Source organism: Polyodon spathula, chromosome 3 (genome assembly GCF_017654505.1).
Source record: "Polyodon spathula isolate WHYD16114869_AA chromosome 3, ASM1765450v1, whole genome shotgun sequence".
In the NCBI taxonomy this organism is placed as follows: Eukaryota; Metazoa; Chordata; class Actinopteri; order Acipenseriformes; family Polyodontidae; genus Polyodon; species Polyodon spathula.
This window is the reverse complement of record NC_054536.1, coordinates 13,369,192-13,396,128: the sequence shown is the minus strand read 5'-3', so window position 1 is coordinate 13,396,128 and position 26,937 is coordinate 13,369,192. Positions and strand designations below refer to the sequence as shown.

The window sequence follows — 26,937 nt, the reverse complement described above, 5'->3', positions numbered from 1 at the left end:
GTAGATACAGTACTGAGTGTCCTTTTGTGATTCAATGCCTTTTAAACCTGTTTTACTCTGAAAAAAAAAAAAAATAAAAAAAAAAAAAAAAAAATATATATATATATATATATATATATATATATATATATATATATATATATATATATATTAAACAGTGCATGTAAAATAAACAACGTGTGTGAAAACTAATTGGACCTGATGTGTCTGACAAGAGCTGAATAAATGGACCACTAAGGGTTAATAAATACACTGCTACGGCAATTTAAGCCCGCATTTGCCTTTGTGTCCGTATTGCTTCCTGGCCCGTGATGTCACCACACATGCGCATTGCAACCACTCTGCCACAAGCTCTTATAGTGTCAGTTTACAGCATTCTTCCATAGTTTGTTCTGTGATCTACATTGTTGGCTGTTCACTTTCCTCATTGAACTTCTTTTCACTATGGCATGCAGTGAGCCAAAAAAGTGACATTGTTGAACAAATTGTTTAGTTTATTTTACACAGTCAGTTCCCAAAAAACTGAAGTTTTGGCTTATTTTAAAAATGCCCATTCCTTAAACATTCAACAGGTCTGCCTAAAAACATCCAGCTGACAAGTAAAAACACTTTATTTACAGAAGCTTGCCAAATAAAGTCAGTAGTTCCAAATGCTTGATTCAGATTATGTTTCTGTCATGATTTGATCCTGTGTGGATTTTGATTAATTTTATTTATGCTTAATTTTTAATTAAAGAACTATAGCATGTATTTCTCATACTGCAGGACATGTTTATTGTCTCTTATCCAGAATGTGAGTGTCATAGTAACTATAAACAGTTCTCCCCAGAGTATTCAAACACAATAAGAATAATTTTAAATATTTTAGTCTTTTAATATGTGGAGGGTGAAGTTGAAGTTTGTATGGTAGCAAGTAAAACTATTAAACAGATTAGCAGAGGTGTACACTGATCCCATTTAATGTTGTAATGCATTGACACCTGCACATGTTTACCACTTTACCACTTAGGATTCAAGAAGTATTGAGGGGCTTTTACCAAGTTTTTAATAACTCAGCTACAGCCAAGTTTTGACAGAGAAAAATAAGTTATACAAGCATGGTTTTGGAGTCAGCAACATTAATTTGCATATTAATAACAGTAGAAACAAAATGTGTAACGGGCATCAAAACTGGAACACACAATAAATGGTTATTTGGTTCCCTTAGTCGAGGATTCCCTTTGACCTACTTCCTGCAGTAAACAATGTATGCTAAGCAAATGAAAACTATATCATGGAACTCAATTTAAGAGACTTTGCATTCACATTTGTAACAAGGAGTATATATAATGCAATTCTGTGAGTGACTTTCTTACTGAGTGAAGGCTATATCTTGGGAACTTTTTATAAATGCCAGGGGACTGTGACTGAAAAAAATCTAATGCTTTTGTTCTGAATAACAGTGTATGGTATAGGTGAAAATTATGGTAATAGAACTGTAATCTTGCAGATTGGCACATATGGATGACAGCTGTTTGCTATTGTTTTTGTAAACCAAAAGCACATTTCTCAGTCTTTGTTCTGACGCATTAGCCAAAGATAGTAATTTTATTTTTCCTGTATTTATTTGCGTGTTTATTTATTTGTCAATATGAAAATCGAAGCGTTGTTTATATCCTCCCTTTAAACTGTAATAATTGGTCAATTGGTTAACTGCTTGTTAAAATTAATGGCACCTTTATAAAAAGGTCTACGATAACTTTGTGATGGAGTAATAGAGGAGTAAGTGGAAGCAGAAACTGAAGTGAAAGAAAGAAAGAAAGAAAGAAAGAAAGAAAGAAAGAAAGAAAGAAAGAAAGAAAGCGAGTAAGATATCTGTTTGTTACAGTAATGTACAGTCCAAATAAGTAAAGTAGTCACAGTATATGTAAATCAAGACTGCAGTCTGATCATTTACACTGACCTCAACCACATCACATTACAATTAGAAAAAGCACCTCCACGCTCAGCAGTTTAAATAACGTATACAAATGTCTATGGTGCTGAATCACTGAGGACAATACATGAAAACAAGTCCTCATGGGTAATAAACTTGTTACATCGTCACAATTATGTTTATCCAGGGCTGCAGAATCCTATTTTACTACAGTATACTGGAGAAGTGATCGTCTCATGAGGGTGCCTAGTTAACTGCCATGCAGTGTTAAGTGTAATGGCCATAGAATTAAAATGACATTACGGTACAGTATTTTTTTTGTCAAGACTACAGCTGCATTTAAGCATCTGTGGCTTGCTTTTTTTCAGTTATGATGCAAGTCTCACAGTTTTTCACTAAGAGGAGATGCAAAGCTCTGCAATCCCCCCCCCCCCTCACCGCGCCGCTACGCAATCCCCCTCCCTCTACATGCATATCACACAATAACACTGATGTACTTGGTATGTATTCAAAGACTGTGTATTCACTTTATTAAAAAAAAAAATTCACAAATGGAGAACAAAAAAAAAAAAAAAAAAACCTGCACAATGCAGTGGCACAGTCATTGTTTAATGACAAACTTGTCCAGTGTTCCCTGGATTATTGCATGATCCACAACTCTGTTAACCTCCTTTTCTAGGTTAAAATCATTGAAGCCCCTGTACAGTAGGCCATTCCTCAATGTTTTCATTGCATCCTTCATTTGGGTCAAGGACGGGATAATTGCCTCGTCATCACCAGAGTCCACCTCTGCACCGTTTTTGGGGTTCACTTCAAATTGATCCCTGATCTCAGTCACAATGTTTTCATCAGAGATGGGATGCATCACAAAAGCATTGTCATCCATGTCTATCCAGTCTTCAAATTCGTGGGCAACAAGTTCTCTTGGTGGCATAATAACAATTGTTTCCTTCATGGGTGCTATGACCAGACCTCTTTTTTTCCAGCAATTCCAGATTGTTGAACCACTGATGTCAGATCAGGCATTTGTGAGCATTAGATGGCATCTAAAAGACTTATCTTTCTGGCAATTTCCACAACAGTAGCTGTGGTGTTCTCATCGCCAATTGGTGTAACACCATGCAAGCCATTTGTTTGCGAAAGTATGCCTTGGCAGTTCCCTGATAATTCCCTGATCACATGGTTGAAGGAATGAAGTTGTGTTCTTTGGGAAGAATTCAAATGGGAGGTTCCTCAATTCCATGTCTTTTGTTATGTGGGCTGTGCAGTAGTCCACAAGAAGCAAAATTGTTCTCCTTTCCAGACCCAGCTTTTGATCTCAGTCCTTCAGTCCTTTTTATTACCAGTCCTGGAGCAGATGAATAGAGCGGTGATTCTTTCTTTTGACTTCTTTCCTCCTTTTTTATTTTCAGATTTAAAGGTGAGAGTGCCATCGGGCAGGGCTCAAAAGTAAATTCCACTTTTATCTGCATTCCAAATGTCTTCTTCAGCAAAGTCACGTCTCATTTTCGATCTACTCAGAAATGGCAGATGCCATTTTTCACCCGCAGAAAGCGTCTTTCTTTTTCCTGCCATGTCAACTCACACAGATATATGCTGTGTAAGTGCCTAATCACGCAACATGTGATCAAATTAAAATTCAAAAACAGCTTTATTGGCTATACACATCATTGCACTTGATCAAGTACCATATTACATTTAGTCAGTTTGCCCCAAAATGATTCTTATAAGCGGATTGCTTGATTCTACAAGCAGATTCTTTTATATTGGTTAGTATAGGATTGATTTTGTCCCAGTGATTTTGATCACTATATGCAGTTGATTCTTAAATCAGCAATTCTTATAAACATAGTGCACTGTATTGCTTTATTGAAGTCTGTTAGATTGTGTACACATTTAAATCTACATGTAGGCATAGTTCCAGAATATATTACTTGTAGCATCTATACATAGGGGAAACACCAGACTCTTTTCCATTTCTCAATTTACCCTGGAATTTACCCATCACACTATTATTATCTATTAGTATTGTAACTTTTTTATTGATAAATATGGTTCTACTTCGTAGTCTTCACAATTAGGATCAATTCAAATTCAGCTATGCACTAAGAAAATCTACAGTACGCAAAAACATGTTTAATCTTCAGGTATCGAGCACTGGCAACTTCTGCTTCTACACTACATTATGGCCTATAAGTTATTTCTATTATATAATAAAGGCTGGTACTTCATAAAATGCCATGCAGACATAATACTTAACTTGCAACATTTTGAATATCTGCCTATTAATATCTTTGATACCACCTAAGTACACAGAGGCAAAAGGAAGTGACACGCTACATTTATACAGTAAATCATCTCAGGATGTACTGCCTGTCAGCTTAAATTGCCCCTCAAATATTTTTACCAGTTGGATAAGGACATTCAAACATCTTAGAATAATTTTATTTACATTAGCTTCGCCCCTGTGGCTGCAATCATTTTCAATCTCAGATTGGTGGTCAAAGCTTAGGATAGTAATGTGTGTCTGAAATGAATGAATATTTTTCCTTAATGCATAACTCTGAACTTTAATTTGCATATTTAATATACCAAATAGTTACCTCTGACCTATAGAAACAATGAAAAATACCCACAGCAAAGTACTTTTAGAATAGTTCTGTTCTTAAAGGCAAGTGTGATTCCGTTTCTGAACGAAGTAGTGATGCTGCATACAAATGAGTAGCTCAACTAAAAACCGTAAATCAGTTTAGATTCCTATTCAATGAAAGGAGGCAATAGGATTGTATGTTGAGTGACTGTAGGTTAATAAAGCTTATAGTACAGCTCTGGATGTATACATGCAGTGAAATTATAGGCTTATATGAGCCTTATATTAAGGCTATGTCAATTAGAGGTGTAATTTACAAGTAATGACCCTCGAAGAAGTTTAACCTGTCATGATCAAACTAATTAAAATCACTTATTTTATATATGATTATTTGTTTTACCTTTGTTTTATCCTTTTGATATAAAATCATTTTGATTCCATATTGCTTGTTTCCCTACCAATGGGTCATCTCTGTAGTGTATTGTGAGATTTTAGTCTTGGACAAGATGTAATGTGATTAAACTTGAAAAATAAATACATTTCCCAGTTGCCCAGTGGTAGCTCTAAGTTAGATTTGAGGAAAGATCACGTACATGATGATTACATTTGCTAGTTTTGTGAGATACATTGTCACTTTATGACATCGATACAACAGAACGGCAATAAAACAGCTTTTAAATTGCTCAATGCAGAATTTAATTGCCATTGATTAGTACTCCATTGAAAACAGGAAAAATGCAGTTTTTCAGATTCTGAAATTAGCACATTAGTTAATAGATTGGTTTGGTTTCATTCAATACCTGCCGACAAAAAGAGTTTAAATTATGTAAAAGCATTTGGATAACAATATTAAGCAATTAATTTGCCTTAAAGCTGAACATTCTCTCTCTCTCTCTCTCTCTCTCTCTCTCTCTCTCTCTCTCTCTCTCTCTCTCTCTTTAGATAACACAGCCAGTATTTTGGCAAGAAGACGAAGATTCAGTCGGGTAACCCAGGAAGTGTATTACCTACCAATTGTGATCTCTGATGGAGGCAGCCCCTCCCATAGCAGTACTAGTACCCTTACACTCAGAGTGTGTGCCTGTGGGAGAGATGGGAAAGTGAGAACTTGCCATGCAGAACCATTCCTGTCCTCTGCTGGATTAAGCACAGGAGCCCTTATTGCCATTCTACTTTGTATCATCATTCTACTTGGTAAGCTTTGAAGGATCATGCTGTGTACATTTATTAAGTTAATTCACATATACTATACTAAAGAAAGTACATGATGCTTAAAGCTTCTGAATCAGCTACTCTATACAGTAGCTGACCTAACACAATGAATGTTGAGTGTGACATGTTTGTAGATCACTGTGACAGGGTCTTCTTCGTGTCATGCGTGTGGGTAGCCGCTGTTCAAGTACACAGAGAGACAGACGAGGTGTTGATGTTGAAAACGCCGGCACAGGTGCGCAGGTTTTATTCACAAACAAATAACAAATGAGAGTAAAATAAAGGTGGTCGTGTGACGTTACCAGCGATGGTAACGCACAGAGGACTAGTGCATCAAGCTGTACAAAATAAAACACAGTACAACAAATTATAAATCAAAAGGTGCCGTGAAAATGGCAGGCCTTGCAGCAGCCCCGATCACAGAGATCGCCATGGTTTTATACTGACACTCCACTGAGACACGCCCACCTGCCTGCTGGAACAGCTGATTGCTTTCAGCTGCTGCTCCATGCAGACAGGTAATCGTCCCTGGTGGAGCGCCACAGCAGCTAAACAATGAATCAAATCAATTATGTTAACAATTAACACAAAAATATACAATAAACTAAATATTTCCCCATGTGCAGGACCCACGCTTTGCCACAATCACTCACTAAGATATAATACTTAGTGAATGAAACTTAAAATATAATTATATTATATTTCCTGTATTAAAATTACATGTTCTGTATATAAAACAAATACATACAGCACACACTGAAAATATCACTTGCCAGAAGAGACGACTGTGGACACGTAGACTGTAATGCAATACATACTTTTAAATCCACTATGTAGTATCGCAGTATGTAAAATTCTCCATTAACGACCCAGCAACAAAATTAAATAAAAATGTTACCCATGCACAGAGCTGCGTAAAAATGTCCAAGGAAATGCAATTTATCAAAAGATTAAAAAACAACACCAGTTTCCAGAATTAAAACAGTATCCAAAGTCAGTATTCAAAATTGTCGAATATAGTGCTCGATAAGGCCCTAATGTCACAGTTCACTTGCAAATTAAAATGCACAAAAACAATTAAAGATCACAGATTTAAAAAAAAAAAAAAAAAAAGCATCACAGTATCTAAAAGTGTTTAATGATTAACTTTTCCATTACTGTAGCTGGTCTCGTTTGTTTTGTTTTTGCTGCATTTTTATCATGTGAAATTGGAGGAAGTGCTGTTTAACTGCACATTAAAAACCGACTGATTAGGAATACGAAAAAAAAGCTAAAAGCGCTGGCTGTGACAGATAAGCAAGTACATTGTAACATTGAAGAGATGGATTTTGTATCAGAAAACTGGTCACAGAGTTGGGAATCCCATGTGACGGGTAACAACATTAATTTGTTTTATATATATATATATATATATATATATATATATATATATATATATATATATATATATATATATATATATATATGGGGACTGATTTTAGTCTTAATACAAGGGCGGTAAAATGCGACTGTCGTGTACCTGGGTAATGGATATCCGAGAACTGACTGTAATAATAATAATACGTGAACCAGGATTTAAGTAATGCATTGTGGGGCTATACAAAGAAGCAATACATTATCACTTTACCAACATCGCAGCTTTACAGAAGGGAAAAAAAAAACATTTTAAAAGCAATAAAAAAAGTCTTAGTTCAATCGTATGCACTGTATACAGGCTACAGCACATTCAAATAAAATACAGTCACGCCTACCTCAACGCCTAAACTCTCCAAAAAAAGCAGCTAAATTGAATAGTTTATCATAATAAATACTGTAGATATGATAACAGCATACCAGTTTTTGTTTTTTTCTTCATTGCAAACATTGCTGTTGATAGCTCCATGGTTAGCCACTCGGGTAACGGGATTTCAATGAATTGATCTGATTTTCTTTTCACTTTCCCAGTTGCCTCTAACAAAGGTGGCAGCTTGTGATTGATATATTCATTTCTTGAGGTAAATTTCTTTGAAATTATCAGAACAACATACAAATTTAATAATAATCCTACAGATCACACAGGAGGTGACTCATAAAAATCTTTGTGTTAGCTCTGTGGGAATCCGATTGCCAAGTGCTGAGAATTCTTGCAGTCCTCAGCATGTAGCAGACTGATTATTTGTTCACTTCTATGTGCTTTACTGCATTAAGTTATTCAAGAACTACTTGAGGTTTTATGAGTTCTGTTGAAATTCCTTGTTGAGTCTCACAGTTTCTCTTCTAGCTTACAATTTAAAAAGTTGCTTTTTATAAATAAATTGATGCTACATTTTTAGCCATGAGGTTACTTTTATAGTTATGGTCCATAATAGTTAAGATTCTGTTGTGTATAAGACCACATGGTGACAACAAAGTTGAGATTTGTAGCGTTCCTTGTTACAGGGTAATATAAATAAACATGGTTTACACGTGTTTATAATGTGCTTCTTTTAATAACTGCTACTGTTGATAAATTAACATCAACACACATCTTACACGCATCTGCTATTAATATTGGTATTATTCAAATTGCATATTATTTGGATTAAAATATAATTTGTCAAGTAATCTGGTTAACCATTTTTAACTAAAAGTAATACAGATTGTAATTTAATTATATAAAACATTATAGCCCAATCGGCTCTACAGTGTGTTCCTCACCCAGAAAACAGCTAAAGTGTTAGAGTAAAATCATTGTGTTGTACACTTTTTTCTTCCTATCATCTGGCACACCAATTGAAATGTAATATTTAAACACTGCAGTAAGGGGAAGTTTCAAATCTGCGGTCGCTGCTGCAATGACTAATCATTTATGCAGTTTTTATACAACTTTGCTTGCATTGCAAATATCTTGCGTATATTCCCACGTCTGTGAAATTCAAGAATTGCAGGAAAATGCTTACATCACAAAGCTGTGGAAATTAATTAAGTGTACTGCTTTATCATCATATAGTTTATAGTTTTTATAGATTGTTGATTTTCTATTTGTGATCATATTGAATTCTAATGTAAGTAAATATGATTTGCTCCTCATACTGAAAAATAATTGAAAGTTAGGAAATATATAGTATATTATGTTTATATGCCAAAAAGTGATATGCATTTATTGTACAACATTTTTAGTTAAAAAGTAAACAATAGCCGCAACACTGTTTCACAAGACAAGACAACAGAAATAAATGTAACAAGAAATATGTAACAAGTAATATATTGTGCTACATTTTTATTAAGTAATAAGTAAGGGCATTATTTATTTCTGAAGAAACTAGTAACAAGTAATACATTACCTTTTTTCAGTAACATGCCCATGACTCTCACAATGTAGCGTCATTATAATGATCTTTCCTCATATCTGTTTTATTTTATGTTTACTAAACATTCAAGTCTGATATTCCATTGCCAATAGATTATGACAACAGTGATGCATAGTTGTTGAATTCCTTTAAAATGCCATTTAAATGGACGTAAATCTTCTGATCTCAGTTATTGTACAGTACTGATACATATTATATATAATAAACGCAATATTGTCTTGTACTTCCCATAAAATGGCAAGGTTCCTTTTATGAAGCAAATACTGTCAGAAACACTTACAATTTAAAAATAATTGCCATCACTCAAAACATACAAAAAAGTACTGCAGCTCATAATATATTATAATTATGGAGTATAAACTATTGTAACAATGGCATTGTAAATCTTATAATTTTACTTACATTTTTATGTTATTATTGCATTTCTGTATTCACAACCTCGATCTGTAAGTCAATGCCATAAAAACTGTAATAAATTGACAGATATATTATGGGATGCAGAATAACTGCCCACAATAAAACCTGATTTATACTTTAATTAACAAGGTTTTCTACCAGGAATTTGACCTTTCAGATCATGCCAAACAGAGTTCAAATAGATCGTGAAACTGTTGATTGCATCATAAAAATACCTGTTAGCTGTTATTTCGTTCTGTTTAATTTGGAACTCAACACCCATAACCCCTGTAAAGTAATTACTTTCCCCTCCTTTTTTTTTATTTTGTAGCCATTGTTGTACTATTCGTTACACTGAGACGAAGCAAGAAGGAGCCACTGATTATTTCTGAGGAAGATGTCAGAGAAAATGTAGTTACTTATGATGATGAAGGAGGGGGGGAGGAGGATACAGAAGCCTTTGACATCATAACATTAAGAAACCCAGCAGCAGCAGAAGAACTGAAGTTCCGAAGAGATGTGATGCCAGACATACAGAGGGTTCGGAGGCACAGCCCACCATTGGTCCTTGAGGCGGTGGATGTACATGAGTTTATTAAGCAAAGACAGATAGAAGCTGACCTTGACAACAGTGTTCCTCCTTACGATTCTCTTCAGACGTATGCATACGAGGGTTGTGGATCACCTCCTGGGTCAATCAGTTCTCTGGATTCAGCAGCCACACAATTTGAGCAGGATTATAATTACCTTTGTGACTGGGGACCAGAATTTCTAAAACTGGCAGAACTCTTTGGAGAAGAGTCACAACAAACCACTTAGCTTGTGTTACTGTAAAGCAAAACCTTGAGTTAAATAAAAGAAAAAAAAGCTTCAGAAGTTGTTCACTTTTACTGTAGAAACAAGTGCCCTTTTCATTTTTTGAACTTGGGTTCTACAAGTGGAAGAAAAGAAACCTGATTTTGAAAATACAAAAAAAAAAAAAAAAAAAAGTAAATTATTTTCCCTGGTGTATATTTTTTATTGCTGAATAAAGTCCATAGCTCCCATATAATGTGTGTATTATATATATATATATATATAATATATATATATATATATATATATATATATCTATATATATATACTTCATATTCGTATAAAATTTTCTCTTTTATTTGTGATTTCATGAATTGGTTTTATTTCAGTAATAAATAAATACAGGATTTATTTTGACGTCTTGAAAACAAACATTTGTCTTAACAGCATGTAATACAAAACCAAAAAATGGAGAAAACTGTGACAAATTCAGTAATAATGGAGTAAAACAGGCTGTAGTTACACTAGATGAGACCTTAAACATGTCCTCTTTTCTCTTTCGAGTCTCAAGTGCAGTCTTTCAAAGAAAAGTAGGATTTTATCCAGTCTTCAGTTATCATGTACATCTCAGTGACACTATCCAGCATACATATCTTCAAATAAATGATATGCGCCATTGTAAATACAATCAGTTCACTGTTTTTCTATGTAAAAAAGACACATTTAAATTATAAAGTGGCCAGTCCCAATCTCACATAAAATACTGTGAGTGGTTTTATGATCATTTTTCTTCTTTTTTCTTCATAGGCTTTCTTACTTTTCTATGTGAAACCAAATATTCAAATGGCTGTTGATTCATTTTTGTTGCCAACAGTATACTCTAAGAAGGAACTCAATTATATTGAGTGACAAAGTGTAAGGACTGCATGGTGTCCAATTATAAAGATATGTAATTTTGTAGTATGAGCACCTAAAAATATTCCATTTTGCTGTTCTTTCACCCAAACTACATGAGATGGCATCTATTATACACAAAGAACACAACACATATAATAATAATAATAATCTACATCCACCCAACAAATATGTCACTGTATGCAGAATACAAATTGTTTAAGAGTAGATAGTTGTCTTTTAATAACTACTTAGGGTCAATTACTTTACAAAATGGGGGGCACACAATAATAGATTTTCATCCCTTTTTACTGTTTGACAGTCTTAAAGACATTAACTCTAATAAAATAAATCCATAAAATATACCATGTATTCATTAGTGTTAACAATTGTTAGGTGTCATATTCCGGATTATAAGAACAAGGAAACAATAAGAGAAGCTTATATTGAGATTCTGAAAGTGCCATTTTGAACTTGAAAAAGCTAAAAACATTCCCAGCTGCAGAGAGGAAGTGAGCCCATAATGTACTTCTTGAAGGTCTGTCCCACAAAGGAGCTTCAGTGTAAAGGTATATCTGAATCCCGCCCTCCCTCTCTGATGCTGAGGAGACCAGTATCTGTTTCCATAGCCTAAATTAGACCACAATTCTTATGACAATCAGCTATGTATGGCCTGTTTTATGTATTTATTTATTTGATTTGATTTCTTAGTTAAATGAAATTGTTTCTGGAATAGGCATCAACTGGTCTGTGGGTATAAATCCAGTTTCATAGATCCACAGTTTATTGTTCTTTTGGAATACAAGTAATCATCTGGGTGCTGATCTCCCTTTGAAAACCATTTCAATCCGAGAAAGAACAGACGAGGGTCAGGATATGACTGCAAATAATGATGATTAGTCTCAGATTGGCAATGTGAAATGGTAATATTTCAACTTAGGCAAATAAAAACAAAATATATTAATAGTTTACTCAAACTTTCTTTTAAATGCAAAGAAGGTTATTTTTAGAATTAAATTAAGACTGTGACTGTTGTTATATATATATATATATATATATAGCTAGATAGCTAGATAGATAGATAGATAGAACACACAGTAAAGGTTAACTCACATTTAAATCAATATACTTTTATTCCATCATCACTGAAGTTCTTATTAACAGTGGTTTTGTTTTTGTGGCATGGTGCTGCTCCTCTACTCATTTATTACCTAAAGTCAACATTTTATTTTGGTATCTGTATTTCATTAGTGCACTTTTCACTATCAGACAGCTCACAGTGCACATCCCTCAGTGACAATGTATTTTAGGGGTTATGTTTGTTTAAGACTGTACATCCAAATACCCTAAGGCAATGACAAACAGCTTAATTCATCCCACTTTTTTTTTTTTTTTTTTTTTTTTTAAATCCAACGACAGGATATGAAACACTGTTTACTTCATTGTATGTATTATTAACACAGATCTTCACAAACACAGGTGTACAAAAAGCACTTTATTTAAATCCATTGTAAACAAATGCTATATTTGCTGTTTATGCTCCAATAACGGCTTTAGTATTTTACAATCTGACAGGGAAAAAGTCTTTACAATGAACCTACCTTTTGCTTTTGTACACCCGCTCGATTCTTTTGGATTTCTTATGAGAAAAAATGAGGGGCAAACAATAGCAAATATATTATTATAATGTAACTGATTTACCTGTGCTACCTGAGTTAGTGTACATGTTTCTAAACACTTCAAGTGCTTTTAAACATCACTTAGGTATTGTGTAATGACTTAGCTGTAATTTAATTAAACATGACACTGTGTAGAGGTTGAGTGTTTATAGGACAACCTTGGTTCTTTTTTTTTTGGCACTGCTGAGACAGAGAGAGGTTTGAATGATTTGTCTTGTTTTAGTTTTTGTAATGTATTTTACTGACAGTGGAAAACTGTAAATACCAGTATTCTCACACTAGTCAAACAGTTAATGGGCTCACAGAATCAGAGAGAGAGGGCAGGGTTAAGTATACCTTTACATCAAAGCACATTTGCAGGATACTTTCTGGGCTTACTTCCTCTCTACATGTGGTATTTTTTTAAATTATCAACAGTTCAACTTTCAGGATCTAAATATAAGCTTCTCACATTGTTTCCCTGCTCCTCTAAACTGGAATATGACACCAAACAATGGATAATAATGGACAAGGGTATGTGCTATTGATTTATCTCACTAGTCTATGCAAAATCTTCATGTCTTGAACATAATTGTGAAGCAAATAAATACAAATAAAAATATTTCTGTTTCCAAACTAATTTGCTGCAGATTAGGTACTTAATTAGGCCTTTCCCTCATAGCATCAATTGCAAAGCATGGTAATGCCACCTATTTCACTGAATGTTTGAGATGGTTTACCATGCCTTACCAAACAATATGCTGCTTAGTACGAGGATGCCATATTGCACAGATCCATTAAAAACAGAGAAGCACATTTTATTTTTGTTCAAAAGAGGATATTGTATTTCACAGACTGTATTTGCAACAGGCTTTGGCACTGGGAAATTCTCCCAAGAGAATGAATTTAATACATATCTAAATATAAAGGTTGTTTAATTCAGAAAAGCAGACAAGAAGCAGGATACCCACAAAGCAAATGACTACAATATCTAGATCAAGGCCCTCTAACCCTGGTCCTGGAGAGCCCCTATCCAGCTAGTTTTATAGGTGTTTTACATCATTAGTGGCTAAAGATCTGGAACACCTGTTAATCTTGACTAATTAATTGGTTCAATTAAGTAACAGAGATTGGTTGAAATGAAAACCAGCAGCCACAGGAACTCTCTAGGAACATTTCTGATCTAGATGGTATTATACATGAGACAAACATAGGTACAATGAGATGCAGCAGAAAATAAATGATAGCAGTAATATACATGGGCAGTAATTCATTAACTGAAGTTAAATGGCAAAGTTAAAAGGCAACGTTTTCCCTCTCTCACAAGCTCACAGCATTTTTAGGACTACTTTTGAACCCAGGAGACAACATTGCTCAGCTGCTTGGGACCTGCTTTTCCAAAGTTTTTAACCACATTTCAAATAAGTAATTATTTTTTAATGTTTTCAGTCCTAGTCACACCACGGATGTATTAACAACAAGGATGACAAACTGTATAACACAATTCCATGCCATCGTGTAAAAATCCCAAAGGTAGACATCTAAGATACTAATTATATCTTTAATTTCCTACAATATGGCTTGCCTGGCAGATGGAAATCCAGGTCTTGGTCAAAAAACTGATTTTTGTAATATGCAACACCTTTTAAATACAGAGTTTTCTGAAGCACAAAACCAACCCTTTATTCACATCACATTTGACCTGGCACATGAATTTTACTGCTGTGTCTGTGGAGTCATTGAATTCTATGCTGCCAAAAGAAAATGAGATTCCATAAAACATGATAAGTTTAATGTAGATCAGTGAAGATCAGACTTCCAATTTGAAATAAATAAATAAATAAAAACCTGAAAAGTAACATTGATCTGCAAGTGGGGCAGATGCAAAGGAGAAAAATATGTTGCAAATTTTAGAATGATTCATGTCTGGAAAACGTTTTTAGATATTAAAAGCAATGTCCCAGTTGGATCCTATCATTAGCAACTTTACTTACAGTAAAAACTAGTGTATAAGTCGCACCAGTGTAAAAGTCTTTCCTCGTTCCCTCCCCCCTTTTTTCAGACAACAATTTCAGGAAAAGCCTATAGGTCACACCAGTGTGTAAGTCGCTCCCCCCTATTTAGGACACCCTAAAAATATCTAGAAAGTAGACTTATTCAAAGGTTTTTACAGTATATCTCCATTAAGAGTGTCCTCTTATCCACAAATAAATAAACAAAAGGCAAGCGGCAGCCTAGATATTGTACAGTTAGAAAAGTGTTTATCACCAGATGTACCCTGGAAATCCATTTATGGATTTCTTACTATGCAATACTTCAATGTCTATTTTTTTTTTTTTTTTTTATTTTTTTTTAAATGTAGTGTGTCCAAATATAATTTTTAACCCCCATTTTGTCCAAATGTCCAATTGCTTTTCTCCTGGCTTAGTTGACCCGAAGTTTCATAGGGGCATCCTGCGACCTCAAGACCAAGCCAGCTTCCTTTTCACCTAGAAACTTGAGAGTGGGTGTCAGCGAGCTACTGACCCCTGGAGGACAAAGGCCAGCCCTGCAGATGTCTGTTTCAAGCTCACTGGGTGTCTTACCAGCAAGGTTTGCTGTAGAGTGATGAGGAGAAACATTCCCTGCCTTGCAAACCCACGAAAGCGTCTGAGCCAATGCCATGCTCCCTTCGGAGTGTCCAGTGAAGACCTGCCTATTTTGAACAGCCAGGACTCGATCATGCGCTGTATGACTCATCCTGGGCACCACGCAGCTGTGCTTCTACCAGGTGAGCCTCTCAGGGACCTTCAGTGTAATATTTTGTGTCGTTTGAGTACCTAATTTAATTTGAGTACCTCATTGTAATTGTTTATTATTCTTTATTACCAAACTATATGGGATGTTTGTGATGGCGATAATGATTAATGCACACAGTGACCACTTAGAGCATATTGCAAGTCTGTGAAATGTATGTGTTTATAATGATATAGTTAATTATGTGTTTATTATGATAGTTAATTATGTTTTCTTAGAATTATTGTGATGGGGGAGTGCTTGTGTACAGTACATTGAATTTTTAAGAGTTGCATAATCGACATGTTTTCATATTATTATTATTATTATTATTAGTAGTAGTAGTAGTAGTAGTATTTGCCATTTCTTCGTAACATTATTGTGATCTCAGACTATATAGAAATCTTTCAGTTGGGGTGTTGAAACTTCACGCCGCACACAGACATGTTCGCTTCTCATTGGTCTAGTTATGCCGTGGTAGCTCCAGAATTTGGTCCAAATCCACTTAGTACAACATCTTTTTATAATCCGACTCCAGTGAATTTCGATCTGATCCCATTTTTTGTTCTTGTCAGTACAACCAGCCCCTGAAGCAGCGAGTAGTCCTGTATATTATTTAGTGGGTGGTTCGGTACTGTAGTTTTTCTCCTGACAGTCCTGTGCAATGTGATGTTTAGCTGTGTTGATGATAAGTGTATTGATTTGATTACCAAACAAACAAAAAAAGCCTTGCCTTTTTTCCCCACCCCAAGTGTAAAACAAAATATTCTCGAACAGCACTGAAAATCTGCATTATTCTGCAGCAAACGAATTCCTACGATCCCTGTTCATGATGTAGAAAGAGTTTAACTGAGTGTATCCTTTCGATGTGTTTGATTGGTCTTGCAGCAGTATTGGTGAAAATAGATTGAATTGACTTGCCCTGCAATATCCACAGAGACAAGGAGGTGCCCGGGAGGAAGTGTTATAGTGTTTCAATAGATCAGGTCATAGGAGGATTGGCAAAGTCTATGTTTTAAGTAAAGCCTTCTGAATCTGTGTTTTTAATCATGGCATAATACAGTTTCAGCAATCCGATCAGTCTTAGAACTAGTATCAGCAATCTTACCAATCCCAGCAGTGTCAGCATCAGTCTTATCAGTCCCAGCAGTAGCAGCACCAGTCTTACCAGTCCATCAGTGGCAGCACTAGTCTTACAAGTCGTAGCTGTAGCATCATTGTCACCTCTCTCAGCATTAACTTCAGTAGCAGTGAACCAAATGCATGTCTCTCAATAAAGGTATAAACCCATCTACATATTAATATTTATAAGTTACAATTTTCTTGTAATATCACATATTTATGACAATGTGAACAGGATAATTTTAGGTTGGTGTGTTTTTACTGGGAGAAAATTTGTTTAAAAAAATATGGGCTTTATAAGATGATAACTATCACCTACATAACATAAACAGGATATGCAGTTTTTTTGACAAAAATTTGTAAAAACTGATTCCTAGCTACGGTCCTGTACTGAAAAATATTTTATTAATCCAGCTCAGAGCATCCACAATAAAGTACCGTTTCATGTTTAGTCGGGCTTAATGCGTACACACACTATTAAAATAGATTGGTTACAGTTCCTAGCAGCACAATGGACTGTAGGACTTAATATGGCATTATCATACCATGTACTGTATTTTATTTTTACCCAGATATTGGAGGACACACAAAAAATAAGTTTGATATTACAGTGTCCACATTTCTGATGCAATCTAATTTAGAACAAGACTCTTGATGCGTTGTGTAGTGAAGACACTGTGGCCAGTGTATTTAGCACTTTTAAGCCAACTATTATGGTTTAAAGGCATAGTGTGGACAGGGACCGTCGATATTTGAAATGTTTCTCTTTTATTCAATCACAACCCTTCTTAAGCAATAAGTAGCCAACCACATCACCTCAAATTCCCAGATTACAAAAACTTAGTGGACAGGATAGGTTGGAAGACAATACAAGTTAATGTATCAAATATATATACAGTCGCAGATAAACGTATTGACACCCTATACGTATTATACCATAATTCAAGGTAAGAGATTAAGGACAAGCATTTAGTAACCTTTACCCACTTTTTAATAAAACAAAAAGCAAAGTACACAATTTGTAGTAATTTAACAAACACACTTATTTCATTTAAAATAGAGGTTTTAACTTTGACATGTCTATTGATTGATTAATCATCTGCTCTAGGGACACACTCAAGGATGGTCTCAATCTTTAACTAAAACACCTGGGCATCAAATGAGACCCTCCATGACCAAAAACTCTCTGGGACCTTGGGGCTATTGTAGAAATATCTTTGTTTTGGGTAGGCTGCAAAGTTTACCATAGCAAACAAGGTAATTTTGTGTTTGTGTAAATTATGTTTGTGGACGGAAAGTGGCCCTTTCCCATGAAATGTCTCATGGACTGGACTTGGAATTCAGGGTTATATGAATTTTTTAACCCTAGCCTAGCCTTTTTAGGGCTCCCAGAGCTGTGAAAATGTCCCCAGTGGCAAATCTCATCACACTCTTTCATCTTTGCTTAAGTTAGAATTTGGGCTTCTGGATGCCCCAAATTTGTCCCTAACCCCTGTTTGCCTGGAATTTCAATGGAATTGGAGATTCTGTTTTACTACCGTGACCATTCAAGATAAGAAATTTGAATCGTCAATGGAATTTGGAGTTGATTTCATGTTTCTATGGAATTTGGTGTCATCCACACCTAACCCTAAAACAATCCTTGTACAGGACGAATGATATACTATTGCTTTGCTTTTTAACAAAATGCATTGTAAAACAGTATATTCATTGTGTAACAGGCTTGTGGAAAATGAAAAATACGTGTGGCTGTTGCCATACTCGTTACAAATACATGTTTGTACTGGTAGCTCGGCAGAGGCCTAGTTGAAACCCTGAATAAATAAACTGAATTCTGGTATTGACAACCGGTAAGTGCAGGCGTAATGGGTTGCGAAAGTACTGTAGACTGAACATATAAAATCTGATCTCTATCTTCAGGATTGGTTGCCTACCCACTTCTGCTCTGGATTGCTCAGCATAAAAGCTATTCTGGCTTTAGGCTTGTGATATCAGAGGATGCTCATACGTCCTCAGAAAATCTGTCCTGTTTGGGGACTCACTGCGGGAAAATAAATAAAAAATAATAAAAGGTCACTCTAAATTTTAAAAAAATTAAAAATAAAAAATTCATGGTGTCGTACTGCAGGTATGGAAGCTTCAGCCTCAATCCCGCTTAACAAGTGTATACAGTTATTAAAACTGCTTAATTTCATATGTAACTTGGTTAAAAGATTAACATATGCTTAGAATGTTGACTAGATGTAATGTGCACTGAAATAAGCCAATTTTATTTTTACCATTAACATTTCATTGTAGTAATGAATGGTAGATGTATATTTCTTGTACAGAAATAGACAGGTTTCCAGCCCTGGACTTCATAGTGTTTTATTTTATTTTTGCAGCATTAAGCCCTTTTGTGCCAGTATGTTTTTATTGTAAATACCTGCACAGGCATGAAATCTGTGAGACCGTCCTACTGTGCCATATGAGTGGTTACACAGGTTCTAGGTGGTATGCATTTTGGCCTTAGGTATGGGCTTAATCTTATGCATTTCAGATGGAGAGGTGGGGGGTACATTTTATGTATAATTGTGAAGGAAGAAACCCTGCTTGATGACACCTAATTCATCTTGAATGGTTATGTTGTTTCCATGTTCAGTTTATACAAAGCTTTTAGAAAGCAATATAGCAACACTGCAAATCAAAAAATACAAAACCTGACATTATGACTGATGTCAATTACAATGAGATGCTATCTTCCATCAACACCCTATGCTGCTGTTGCTGCTTTGTTAATTTCAATCACAGTTAACTAATTTACAATTTATGTATCTGCATTATACTGTATAAACATGAATGGTTTTACTTACAGGTCATCCTTATCATTCATTTATTTATTTTTTCTAATTCTGCTAGCCGTCTATCATTATACTGTATATCCATAGTTAACCCAACCATGCCAGTGTCGAATGCTGCCTCATTTGCTTGGTAGTCAAATTGTTGTTTGTGTTTAGTGTTTTCTTCACTAAGTTTACAGGTCCTACACTTCATTATATGTTATATGGTACAGGTGGCTGTTCTCTTGGGCCCACAAACTCCATTCCTAACTATTTATGTGTGCTTTCTTACTCATGACTTTCCCAAAACATTAAATAAAAATTGCAGCTGCCCCTCTTCAATTATTCTGGCAAGAAGGCTGCCTTGCAATATACACAGAATACTAATGTAAAAACTAAACACTTTTCTGGTTCTGAATTTACAACACCCCAGTTTCTGTCAAGTATTTACAGGGTAATTGGATAATTACAAAAAAGATGATTGATGATGAGATGATCAGTAATTTATATAGACCAAATTAACAGATAAACCCTTGTAATGTGCGTTAAGAACTCAAACATCCATCCATCCATCCATTATCTGTAACCACTTTTCCTATAGAGGGTTGCGTCTAGCAAGAGCCTAACCCAGCAGACACAGGGTGCAAGGCGGGACTACACCCTGGATGGGACGCCAGTCCATCGCAGGGCAGCTAAGGGGCAATTTAGAGAGGTCAATCCACCTAGCCAGCATGTCTTTGGACCCGAAAAAAACCCACATGAACAGGGGGAGAACATGCAAACTTCACACTGACAGATCCCTGAGGCTGGAATCAAACTCAGGACCCTGGAGCTGTGAGGCACTAGCGCTAACCACCATGCCACAGTGCCACCTAGAACATCATCAGGACATAACCAAGAGTCTTCAGAATACAATGTTTAATAGTGTAGTTAAAATGCTACATTCCGAATGGAAACTAATTGGGAAATAGTATTTCAATAAAAAAATGCTTCTTAATGTTCAGTGGTATTCGTTTGCTGTTTGATAATCTCCCACAGTAATCCTCAACCTGCTTTAAACTTGATCTCCTTTCAAGTAACTCATTGACCATTGATTTTGAGATTTAACACAATGAATTACAAGCCCTGCATACTCTATAACAAACTGGTTAATTGATCATTCAGCCCCAGTGTAGAGTCTAATTCTTATTCCAATGCACTTATTGATCCCGATTACAAGTTTTCTACAAGCAAGTTTTCTCACACATGTTTTACATTTTATTATTAAATCGAAGCCATTGTGTCTGCTTAACTAAAGTGATTTATATAACATTTTCTGTTCACATGTCTACGGTCAAGCATGTGGAAGCTAGGTTTATAAAAAGGGAAGGTTATGTGAGCATATTAAACTGCTAAACAATCATTACTCACATTCAAAACTGAACCATGTCAATATATACAGAACAGTTTGATCCAAAAAGAACCCATCAGAGAACTTAAAGAATGTACAGGGTGACTACAGGTATATACTGTATTATTGTATAACAAGTGTAAATGTTTAATTCCATAGATATCGTTCAATCTCAGAAGCTGATAAGAAATATTGTAATGGCTGTTTGTCTGAGACAGCCCATCTGAATTATGCTTGTAACAGCATTTAGGTCTGGGTCTAAAAGAAGAATACATTCTGCATGCATTGAAATAGTTACAATTTTTTTTCCCCAACAATGTTATTTTCTTCATATCCTAAAGCAAGTTATTTTGTTTGTGTTGCTTTTTTGTTGTTGTAAAAAAACACACTTTCATTTTAGATTTTGCAGAGCATGACAGCCAAAGGCATTCAGCTTGGGAACAGTGTAAAACAAGTCTCCATTGTACAGCTAACACAGAAGTATATTACAAGCATATGCCCATCTTCACCCTAATGTAGTAGCAAACAATAAAGTGGGAAATTAGAATAGCTGAAATTGCAGAATTCTTTAGTGGAGAGTAAATGGGATGAATCTAATTTCAGACAACACATATTTAAATGCATTAGATTTTTATTAAATAAAAAAATAATGGTAAAGTTTTTGCTTTGCTCTAAGCATTGTTTTATTGTTTTATGAACTACATTTAAACATTAAGCGATCCATATTCAACAGGGACCATGTACCCATCTGTTTTTGAATTAAGCACAGTTTTCCAAGCACAGTTTTATATTTAATCAAACCCAATTAACCACATGATATGACTTACATTCCTTCCTTTCCTAAGCACCAGAGCGCACATATTTTACAGAGAGTATGCTTCAGATTAATTGTTCACCTGAGGTCTGATCTGAGATCATTTTTCCTTGAACTGCACAACAATAACATGAAGATTACTGTTAACAATTTCACAACCCTGCAATCTAAATTTAAAAAAAAATACAGTTTAATTGAATCGCTAACATTATAAAAGTGCATTTCCCAAAAGGTAAATAATAATAAAAAGCTTATTACAAACTTGTAACAGCAGGACACATTTTACAGGAAACAATGTAACTGAAATGGGCACATTTAAACACAAATTTAAATACAGATGAACCCACTTAATATCATTATTGCCCTGCAGGCAATAATTCGTGATATGAAGTGGGTCATGATATAAACCGGGTTTCACATTTGCTATGACAGCACATTATGAGTGCAAGAAAAAAGAAAGAAAACTAACAGTGAATTAAAGAGTAGTGTTTTAATACTGTATATTTAGTCAAATACATTTTGTATCATTACCTGGAATTAAACAGTTTGTGTCATTATCTTAAAAAAGGCATGAACTGACAACTGATGATAGCTATCAATTAGGCGTTGGTGTTTTTGTTATGTGCATTTGCATAAGACTGACTATGTTAATGAAGAACATTTTGGTGAAGTTGGTACTTTTTAACTGAACTGTATCCTATTAAGACAGCATTTGACAGGCCACACAAAATGTCAGTATCAGCCGAGATGATTACTGGTTGTTAGTTTCACTGGAAATTAATTCTATCCTGTGGTTACTTAGTAAAATCAAGCCACTCAGAATTTGACAGGTTGCACAAAGCGTGACAATAAGATATTAAAAGAGATAATATCTCAAAGAAACTATGGTGCCTGGTGAGTGGTTTTTGAAAAATAGTGATAATAAACGGGGTATGATATTAAGCAAGGTGATATAAAAAGGGTTCATCTGTATGCAAGGGTGCCTAACTTTGTTTAATAGTGGGAAAGGTAAAGAAGAACTCAACATTTCAGTTCATATCAACATTTTCAATCGCAATAAGCTCTGGTAAACCCCTTTTACTGTTCAATCTTTTTAAAGTTACTGTTTTTGTAATAGTAAACCTACACAATTGGACAGCTTTTATCATAAAATATAGAATATTTACTAACTGAGCATTTATTAAGTACAAACACAAGTAGCACCACGTGGCAGGACCAGTTCCAGTGGCATATCTTCACAATGCTGTACAGTACATATAATTCCAACATGCAGCTTTTTAAAGGGAAGTGCTAAACAAACACAAACAATACATGTACAAAATGTTATAATACAACATGTTTATTGATAGATATATTGACATATGTATGCTAACAGTTAAAATATTCCTTGGTCAGCTTTATGCCAAGAGATCTCAGTATATCATGAGCTACATTGGTAAATACTGCCAGAAATGCACGTATTCTTTTATTGCTCTGAGCACACTCTTAAACTCAGGGGATTGAAGGTTATGGAGGACACAGGTGTTTTAAACTCCTGTAAGTGGATTGTTCGTACACTAGGCTTACAATATGTCCAGACAACTTTTTAAAGAAAGTGTTGAGCCACGCTTGGAGAGGGCGCATATGAAGTAGGCTAAGCTCCATGGCCGATGTGGCTGCGGCCATCAGACCCAGTAGTCTCTGGAAACACATCAAGGGAAGAGGCAATCCTTTATAACTGCTACTCTGTCCTCTGACAGGTAAGCATGCATTACAAGGAAGTCCAACCAGAGTCCCAAGAATGTCATGCACTGCACCGGTACTTGCTTGCTCGTTGTGTCATTGAGGGTGAGGCCCAGCCTCACCAGATACTCCTTCACTATTTCCATATGGGCCACTGCTCCCTCCCATGACCCAGGAACATATCAAACCAGTTGTCTAGGTAGTTCCAGGCGCAAGGGGGCCAGGATGACATCTACACACTTTGAAAAAGAGTGGGGGGCTAGGGACAGGTCGAATGGCAGCACTGAAAACTTGCGCACCCTTCCCTGGTTGGCAAAGAGGAGGTATTTCATGTGTGCTGGACAAATGGGAACATGAAAATACGCGTCCCATAAGTCCACTGTGGTAAACCAGTCACCCACCCGGATCGACTGGAGGATGTGACGGTAAGTCAGCATTTGGAATCTCCTCTCTTTCAAAACTGCTGGTGTGGAGAGAAGCGGGGGTCTGAGGCCTCAAACCTTCAGTGCTGGGGCTGTTGAGGCTGAGGCGGGGCACGTTGCTGTGGTTGCCTACGGTGGGTTCCATGTCCTGCGTTCCCACATCCCTGCAGGAAGCCTTGGTTGCCTGCTGCCACTGCAGAGCTGTGGGGATCGGGACTGTGCGTGTCACCTGCTGTGTCCTAGCTGGTTTCCAGAGGCTCAATCTACCCCGCGCGGGGTGCATGGTGGGAGCATTGCACCCACCTGCCTTGATGCTTCACGTTCTCGGTGGAAGCATTGGAGTATCTCCTCCACTGCCGGACCAAAAGTATGGCCTGGTGAAATTCACGCATCGAGGAGTGCTGATTTATCAGCATCAGGGTCCCTTGCCTGGGATAGCCAGAGATGTATGCGAACCACCATGAGACCGGCCTTGTTCTGGCCCAGGGCTTGCCCTTGGAAAAAGGAGACCTGTAGCAGAGAGCTGGTCACTAAGCATAACTCAGACGTTAGTGGATCTGGGAGCGGCGACAACTGGATCATGTCAACCAGGTATGCCGTCAGCAGGCTCGTTGTATTGCCAAGGCCAATGGCTTGTGCACCTGCTGCATAAGCCCTCTTTAAGTGGACCTCCTTGATCCTGCCTGGCTTCTCTGCATTCTCAAAGGAGGCTAGCGGAGAAGCCAGTTTCAGCACACTAGGCGCTGAGGTTGGGTGTTCCCAGGATGTGCGCACCTCCTCAAGGAAGTTGGAGAACACAGGGAAATGGTTCAGCCGCTGCCTTCTAGGGAATGCGCAGGAAGGCTGAAGCTCTCTCTACGAGCGTAGAGATTGAACTCGAGAGCTGGGGCAAGCCAGCATCTGAGGATATCTCAGAGCTGCATAGTAAAGAAGTCACCATCCCACAAGGGCACCAATAAAACAGCGTCCTCGTCTTCCTCGGCTATCTCCAGCACTGGTTCCTGCTCATCCTGCGTCTTCATAGGGAGAGGAGGGGCTGTGTCTAGTGCGGGCACCGCCTCAGGCGCCACAGCCGGAGAAGGGTTAGGGGCCTGCTGGATGGCCAAAAGTTCCAAGACAGACCACCTGGGCCTTTAGGTCCATGATGTCCCTCATCTTACGCCTTGCTCTGGAGAGGGAGAGCAGCTGTGCTGGCGTGGCCTCTGTGGCTGAGCGCAGGGCATGGATGGGCTCTATGACAGCTGGAGGAGGGGGATACCAAAACTCCCAGAGCAGCTGATGGTCTGGATCTACTGGCCTAAATGTGGGGAAACCTGGATGCTCTTTCAAGCCTCTTACCCAGGGTACAAGACTGAAAGGCTGCACAGACCTGACAGAAGGCCTCGTCCCCCAATGCCATAGTGGCGTGCTCCACTCCCAAATAGCTTGCATGCCATTGGTGACCATCCTCTGGAGGCAATTTAACCTCACAGAATGTGCACGCATGAAAGGACATTGTGCCAAGCACCAAGGTGATGCACCAAGGGCATTGCGTGCAGTAATTGAGCTGGGGAGGTGCAGGTGTTATAAGGGTGCTGTAGAACTATAGGGCACTATATGCTACCAGGGTAGCTGAGCACCAAGTGCATGGGGATCACTGCATACACCTAGGTACCTAAGCACCGGGGGAACCAGGAGGTCTTGTGTACTGTGGTACCAAGTGCACCAAGGTACTGAAGCACCGAGGGCACACAATTGGCACTGATTACCACGTGCACTGAGGCTCTGAAGCACTGCACAGAGTGCATGCACGGGAGTGTCGTGTGCACCAAGGTCACCATGTGCACCGAGGTACCTAAACACAGAGGACACCTGGAGCACCAAGCATCAAACACAGCTAGGCAATGACTGTGCACAGGCAGGCAAACCGTTGAGGCCTCAAGTACCGAGGGTGAGCAGGCAGGTGCACCCCTGACCATCTGTGATCTAACATTTGGCAGTGCACAGCCTACACCAAGGAGGCACACAGGCTCGTAAGCCATGGTGAGTGAGAGTGCTTCTGCAACAGTAATGCAGTGACAGAGAGGGGGTGTGCAAGAAAAAAAGACCCGAAGCACCAAGGTGGTTGGGCTTGGGCAGCCGACGAGGTCAACTCAACAGCGGGGCTGCTTAAGATCGACCCGGGAGGAAGCATAGCCGCATAGTCTTTGAATTGAAAGGGAACAACAAGAGGCAAATGTCAGGGCTTGAATTATTGGGGATCTCTAAGTTTCTCCAAATAGTTTTATATCCAAATGTTCTTTTTAACATGTTTTGAGCGCACATATCACTTAAAACAGAAAGGAACTTGTTAAAAATTGTGTGATGACATTACCTGCCTTGTCTATACTTTTTTTCAGTACCAATCATTGATAATGAGAACATGCCTCCTGACAATCTGAAAACTTCTCTGCGCATTTTTCATAGGCTAATGCTTATATTAAAGTGGGAATTTGGAAATACAACTATTCAGAAATATTTAAAGGGTTTACTATTTCCCACACTTCAGAAGTAAAATCCTGTTTCTGCAATCAGGGCAGCTTCTAAACAAAACTCAGAAAAGCTGATTACTGGTCTTAATTTATTCCAAAAAGTCAAAATATAGGATATTTAACACATTTCATCACCTTCAGTAGTAATAGTTTAAATGTAGAAAGTGGCTAAAAATAAATAAATAAATAAATCCTAGTATTTATTAATCACAGCACACTAATGATCCAAGCAATAAAAAAAAAAAAAAAAAAATACACAGAACAATGCCATTTCATATTAAATGGAAAGAAATTCAATATTTTGAAAAAAATAGATTCTATGACGTAACCATTTAATAAATAGAAATATTGAGATATGTAACATTTTCATACAGGAAGGGCCTGGTTTGCAGATTGGACACTGGAGGATAGCATAGAGATCGAGATAGAGCAAGATGGAAAGTGAAAATTAAAGAGAAAAAAACGCAGTTTCTTAGGCAGAAAAGGGATTAGATTTGCAGCAGTAATCAACAATAAAGTAGAATTGCTGTATTTCATAGTATGGAATGGCTACTGTGTAATATAATAAATATAC

The 26,937-nt window shown here is 36.9% G+C and overlaps 1 protein-coding gene across 1 annotated transcript in view; it reads left to right on the top strand.

Annotated features, from left to right (window-relative positions):
• LOC121312741 (cadherin-18-like) overlaps positions 1-10,446 on the top strand; it is a 73,635-nt gene extending 63,189 nt beyond the window's left edge. Inside the window, exons 10-11 of the mRNA XM_041244470.1 lie at positions 5,448-5,699; positions 9,774-10,446. Coding sequence (XP_041100404.1) covers positions 5,448-5,699; positions 9,774-10,261 — 740 coding nt within the window. The 3' untranslated portion in view covers positions 10,262-10,446. The remainder of the gene's footprint in view (positions 1-5,447; positions 5,700-9,773) is intronic.
• The last annotated feature ends 16,491 nt before the right edge of the window (positions 10,447-26,937 follow it).